At 49.8% G+C, this 6,370-nt stretch overlaps 1 protein-coding gene across 1 annotated transcript; it reads right to left on the bottom strand.

Moving 5' to 3' along the window:
- Positions 1-907: 907 nt before the first annotated feature.
- LOC137909297 (major histocompatibility complex class I-related gene protein-like) lies at positions 908-5,885 on the bottom strand (the record flags this gene model as incomplete). Its single annotated transcript, XM_068753742.1, has 5 exons — positions 5,756-5,885; positions 4,159-4,425; positions 3,567-3,845; positions 1,550-1,852; positions 908-1,002 (listed from the first exon to the last, which is right to left on the bottom strand). Coding segments are annotated over exons 1-5 (1,029 nt in total), but the record flags the coding sequence as incomplete, so codon positions are not given.
- Between the last annotated feature and the right edge of the window lie 485 nt (positions 5,886-6,370).

Here is a 6,370-nt window from a genome sequence, read left to right as displayed (position 1 = left end):
CTCACGGATGCGAGTGGATCACCAGCAACACTCCATCAAACAAAAGTAGCTGCTGCTAAACAGAGGAGACGAAGAACGGGACGTCCTCCGAGAGGAACCGGGGACAGTTTAACGCTTGTGTTACAAAACAAGTCCCATTCATGACCCTTCAAGTGGACAAAATGTCCACCTGTAAAATGTAATATTTTTCATGACCTCATTCTGGACCTGATCCAGTTGGAGAGATAGACACCCCCCCCCCCCCCCCTGCGTGTCAAATTCCATAAACATTGATAAATAATCAACTGAGATATTAAGGAAAATATTTTGAATCTCCATTGACTGCAATTTTAACAAATAGTTCCAAGTGATCCAGAATCCAGGATCTCTTCTGGATCATCACCGAAATGTAATCATCTGTTCCTGGAAACATTCCCGACAAATCCTGGAAAGTTCATCCAGATCCGTCCAGAACCTTTTGAGTTATCTTGCTAACAGCCGGACAGACAAACGGCGGTGGGAAATATGGGTTTTCAAATTTAAGCCCAAATTACCCCCCTTTCAAAAATCACCCCTCTGTGACCTTTTCTTGGACACTATGTAGAACAAATGGACATTTTTGTCTCAAGGGTCGTGGACAGGTTAAACACGGATTACACAGTCAAATTATGGACGTTGAGATTTTGTGACTCCGCCTCACCAAAGAGGACGGTGGTTGTCCTGGAGGGAGTTTAGAATTTCTGAAATGGACTAAACTGTCCAGGAGTTACTCAAGGGTCAACACAGCACGACTGTCTTCCCTGGTCCGTCATCGTGGTTCTGGACTCTGAAGCTGAAACCACCTCCTGTTTGCTTCATCAGGTCAAAGTGTCCAATCAAAGCCAGGAGACAGAGACTGGTTCTGTCTGGGTCGCTCACCTGTCCTCTGTCTGTACAGCTTGAATCCAACGGCAGCCGTGAGGACGAGAAGAACCGCTGCAGTGATGACGATGATGATGATGGCGTTCACGTTAGTGGGTTCCTCTGGAGAGCAGAAAACAACAAGTCAGAGAACAACGTCCATGTCCCAACAGAACCGTCCTGCAGACGGACACCACCTGGTTGGTGGTCCTGCCGTCCTGTTTAGGTGGTTTCATGTCCACCTGTCCACAGGAGGACGGTCTGTGTTTCTTTCTGTCCTGATGTTGGTTCCAGTCTCAGGGAGACTCGTCCAATAAACTGTCCTGTGACGGATTTACAGACGGATCCGTTCGTCCACTGCTCAAATAAAGACACTAAATCTACTCTTCTTCACGTGTTCTAATGGTCTGACAGAAGTTTGACTTTTTAAAGAGTTTCATTATCACTGATTCAAAGGCTTCCGCCTTCTGTGCAGGTACCGGGTTAGGGTTCTGGTACCGTTGTCTGGGTCCCGGGTGGCTTATTGATTATCTGAACTCTAAAGTTACACAGAAAACAGCAAACAACAATGAAAGAAACAAAACTTCTGTCCAACTCTTCAAACCCATGATCTGGACCATCAGAGAGACAGAAATGTGTCCCCACCTTCACCCCCTGATCCCAGTCTCACCCCAGTTGGTCCAGATCTTTCCTTTGTCCAGTCTGGTGACCAAGTCGTCCTCCACGCCGAAGAGCTGGAACACACAGTCGTAACTCCTCCAGTCTTCAGCCGCCGCCGATGAAAGGTCCAGGTCCACACTCATCTGGAAGGTTCCGTCATGGTTGGGGAGTATCTCTCCGTGCTCCACCTCCTCATGAAGCTCCTCCCCATCCTTCCTCCAGAAGAGAGCGGCTCTGTCTGGGTAGAAACCTGTAGCGAAGCAGCTGACGGGAGAGGAAGGAGTCTTCTGGAGGAGAAACACTGAGGGGAGCTCTGGAGGAGGAGACAAAGACACGTTAGAGAGGGGAGCACTGGAGGAGGAGACAAAGACACGTTAGAGAGGGGAGCTCTGGAGGAGGAGACAGACAAGTTAGAGAGGGGAGCTCTGGAGGAGGAGACAAAGACACGTTAGAGAGGGGAGCTCTGGAGGAGGAGACAGACACGTTAGAGAGGGGAGCTCTGGAGGAGGAGACAGAGACACGTTAGAGAGGGGAGCACTGGAGGAGGAGACAAAGACACGTTAGAGAGGGGAGCTCTGGAGGAGGAGACAAAGACACGTTAGAGTGGGGAGCTCTGGAGGAGGAGACAAAGACACGTTAGAGAGGGGAGCTCTGGAGGAGGAGACAAAGACACGTTATAGAGGGGAGCTCTGGAGGAGACAAAGACACGTTAGAGAGGGGAGCACTGGAGGAGGAGACAAAGACACGTTAGAGAGGGGAGCTCTGGAGGAGGAGACAAAGACACGTTAGAGTGGGGAGCTCTGGAGGAGGAGACAAAGACACGTTAGAGAGGGGAGCTCTGGAGGAGGAGACAAAGACACGTTATAGAGGGGAGCTCTGGAGGAGGAGACAAAGACACGTTAGAGAGGGGAGCTCTGGAGGAGGAGACAAAGACACGTTAGAGTGGGGAGCTCTGGAGGAGACAAAGACACGTTAGAGAGGGGAGCTCTGGAGGAGGAGACAAAGACACGTTATAGAGGGGAGCTCTGGAGGAGGAGACAAAGACACGTTAGAGAGGGGAGCTCTGGAGGAGGAGACAGAGACACGTTAGAGAGGGGAGCTCTGGAGGAGGAGACAGACAAGTTAGAGAGGGGAGCTCTGGAGGAGGAGACAAAGACACGTTAGAAAGGGGAGCTCTGGAGGAGGAGACAAAGACACGTTAGAGAGGGGAGCTCTGGAGGAGGAGACAAAGACACGTTAGAAAGGGGAGCTCTGGAGGAGGAGGCAAAGACACGTTAGAGAGGGGAGCTCTGGAGGAGGAGACAAAGACACGTTAGAGAGGGGAGCTCTGGAGGAGGAGACAAAGACACGTTAGAGAGGGGAGCTCTGGAGGAGGAGACAAAGACACGTTAGAGAGGGGAGCTCTGGAGGAGACAGAGACACGTTAGAGAGGGGAGCTCTGGAGGAGGAGACAAAGACACGTTAGAGAGGGGAGCTCTGGAGGAGGAGACAAAGACACGTTAGAGAGGGGAGCTCTGGAGGAGGAGACAAAGACACGTTAGAGAGGGGAGCACTGGAGGAGGAGACAAAGACACGTTAGAAAGGGGAGCTCTGGAGGAGGAGACAAAGACACGTTAGAGAGGGGAGCTCTGGAGGAGGAGACAAAGACACGTTAGAGAGGGGAGCTCTGGAGGAGGAGACAAAGACACGTTAGAGAGGGGAGCTCTGGAGGAGGAGACAAAGACACGTTAGAGAGGGGAGCTCTGGAGGAGGAGACAAAGACACGTTAGAGAGGGGAGCTCTGGAGGAGGAGACAAAGACACGTCATCAGGAGTCACTGTTGTTGCCAGAGACACTGAAACGACGCAAATAAACCTCAGAGGAGAGGAGGCGACAAAAGAAGGGAGGAGCAGAGGAGAAGAAGACTGAAGGAGAGAGAAGGAGGACAGAGAGGTAAAGGACAGAGTGTGTCTCTGTGTGTGGGTCAGAAACAGCAGAGGAACATGAAGGTTGTTGGTTTGAAACTCCACCAGGTGATGTGCTTCTACCTGTTCTCAGCAGAGAGCTCCTCCCATACTCCAGATACTTCCTCCCCCACTCAGGACACACCTGGGTGAAGTAATGCTTGTCGTATTCCATCCTAGCTCTATCATGATCCCATCTGTGTTTGGTGATGACAGCCTGAGGACTGGGAGCGATCCATGTCTCCGTCTTCAGGTCCAGGACGATGAAGTCTTCTCCATTATAACCATACTGAAGAAAACCAGTGACCTCTCCGGTCTCATCGTCCCACTCACAGCCGTACATCACCTGGAAAATGTGGACACCTGAGAGAGAGACAGACTCCAGTCATCGACCTGGTCCTCACTGGACCCAGCAGAACCAGCAGAACCAGCAGAACCAGCAGAACCAGTCTGTGTCCCGGAGCTTTAGAAACCCAGCAGTGATGCAAAAGGGTTCCTGCAGAGGTGTGTGTGTGTGTGTGTGTGTGTGTGTGTGTGTGTGTGTGTGTGTGTGTGTGTGTGTGTGTGTGTGCGTGTGTGTGTGTGTGTGTGTGTGTGTGTGTGTGCGTGTGTGTGTGTGTGTGTGTGTGTTTACTTCCTACAGCATGAACACAACATTTAATAAACACAAACAAACCTTCTGATTGGTTGAAGCGCTTCTTTAAAGTTTCCATGTTGAATTTGAACCGTTCTTGGATCCCCACATCGATCCCCGTCTGTCGGGTCCAGTACTCTGGATCCTCTGCTGTGACTTTGTCCATCCAGTCCTGTTTGGGTTCTGCTCTCTTGGTCTTACTGTCATAGTGAATCATCTGGACGTCATCGATCAAACCAACGGACACAAACTCCGGGAAGTTTGAGACTCCAGAAGACGCCGTGTAGAAATACTTCACAGAGTGAGTCTCTGAAAGAAAAACCAGAATCACGATCTGAAGCTTGAACCTGTTTCCACCTGATGACATCACTTCCTGCTCTCCACTCACACCTGAACCTGTGACCGATGACAACTTCTGGTTCTGATTACAGGTTTGAACTCTGAGGCTCCTGCAGCTGAAACCCAGCAGAACTTCTTCTTCTCTGGTTTCACAAAGTCGCGCTGGTCATTTTCCACCATCAGCTGATAACTGGCATCATTTTCAAGGCCAGATGTCGGAGAGTTTGTGAATTAAAACGGTTTGACCCTAAAGATTTGGGTTTCAGCACCACAGCAAATAAAGGTGTGACCCGGTCCCGAAACACCGTCAGGTCCTGATGGGCAGAACCTGCAGAACCCAAAGCCTGTTTCACTCACAACAGATTTTGTGATGAATATTTCTCATTAATATTGATACATTTAATATTTGAAGGACACGGTTCTATATAAGAAAGAACGCCAGTCTAACATCGGTTATAACAGCAGTTATAACACCAGTTATAATACCAGTTATAATACCAGTTATAATACCAGTCTAACATCAGTTATAACACCAGTTATCACACCGGTTATAACACAAGTTATAACACTAGTTATAATATCCGTTACAGTCTGGATTCAGAGCGGGTTCTGATCCTCTGACGTTCCAACATTCCCTCCATCATCAGCTGACGTCTCTTCCTTCTCGTCCTGGTTCTAACAGTTGGTTCTGTTCAGGTATCAACAGGAAGGTTCTCTGATTTGTTCTCTTTGAGTTCTGACACTTCCATTGTTGTTCTCCTCAGAACCTCCGCCGTCGTCTGAAGACGTGGACGTCCTGTTTCTGTGTCACGTCCAGAATGCTGAACAAATCCGTCCCCTGCTCATAGTTCGGTGTGGAAACCGTGCGGTCCAGTCCATGCTGGGTTCTGAGGCTGACACGGGTCAGAACCCATCCAAATGGATCAGGACATTTGTCAGCTGGAGAATAAAGCTGTCCACTCTCTGGTGGACAAACTCTATCATGAAGACGCAGCTTGGAAACCATCTCTAAACCGGTTTGTTGTTGGACCTCAGCAGAACCACCGACCGACACCAGCACACCTCCGTCATCAGGTCTGATGTCCGTCTGAGCCGGAGGTTCTGAACCCATCAAATTAAAGAGGACAAAGAAGGAAGAACTACCTCTGTCCTCCTGTCCCAGTTGGACCTGAAGTAAATGGACTTTACAGGAAGAACTTTAAGATGACGGGTCGGTACCGTTTGGACATTTCTAGACTCCTAACATGTCAGGAAGTCCAACGACAGAACCGTCAACCCAGACAGCAGGATAGAAACTCACCTCCCACCGCCCCAGGTACACCTGTACCCAGAACCAGAACCAGAACCAGAACCAGAACCGAGGTCTTCATCGTGAACTGTCCCATCTGCAGCTCAAACAACAGAACAGCCACAAGATTCTTTAAAGCTTCCAGTCCGACCATCAAGGGTGAAGTGAGGACAAAACCCGAGAGGAGCGGACTTCCCCGTCCGTCTGAGCCAATCAGAATTTAGTCTGAGCCAATCAGAATTTAGTCTGAGCGATGACGTCACTTGTATCCCGGCAGAACTGTCACAGGCTGTGAATCAAAAGCGAAAGTAGAATGGATCTTATTTTAAGCTGCGTCAGAGTCTTTGTTTGAGCGTCTCAGCAGGTTCTGAGTTCTGGACGCTGAAAACTTCTGGACCGACAGAAACGTGAGCCGCTGTTGATGTTTGATCCGGATGCTGCTCCGCTTTCTGCTCCACTTTCACTGCGCTCATGTTCCTGGTAGAGTCAATGCGGAATAATAAAAGTCCCACCTTGAGTTCTTCAGCTGAGACAACAGAACCCATGATCCGAACAGGGTCCATCTTTACCTGACAGGTTCTGCTGTTGGTGACGTCGAGGCTCGACCTGCTGGTCGTTACCTGAGCT

The sequence above is a fragment of the Brachionichthys hirsutus genome, chromosome 20 (assembly GCF_040956055.1).
Source record: "Brachionichthys hirsutus isolate HB-005 chromosome 20, CSIRO-AGI_Bhir_v1, whole genome shotgun sequence".
NCBI lineage: Eukaryota > Metazoa > Chordata > Actinopteri > Lophiiformes > Brachionichthyidae > Brachionichthys > Brachionichthys hirsutus.
The sequence above is the reverse complement of the archived record's forward strand: the minus strand, read 5'-3'. Positions and strand labels throughout refer to the sequence as shown.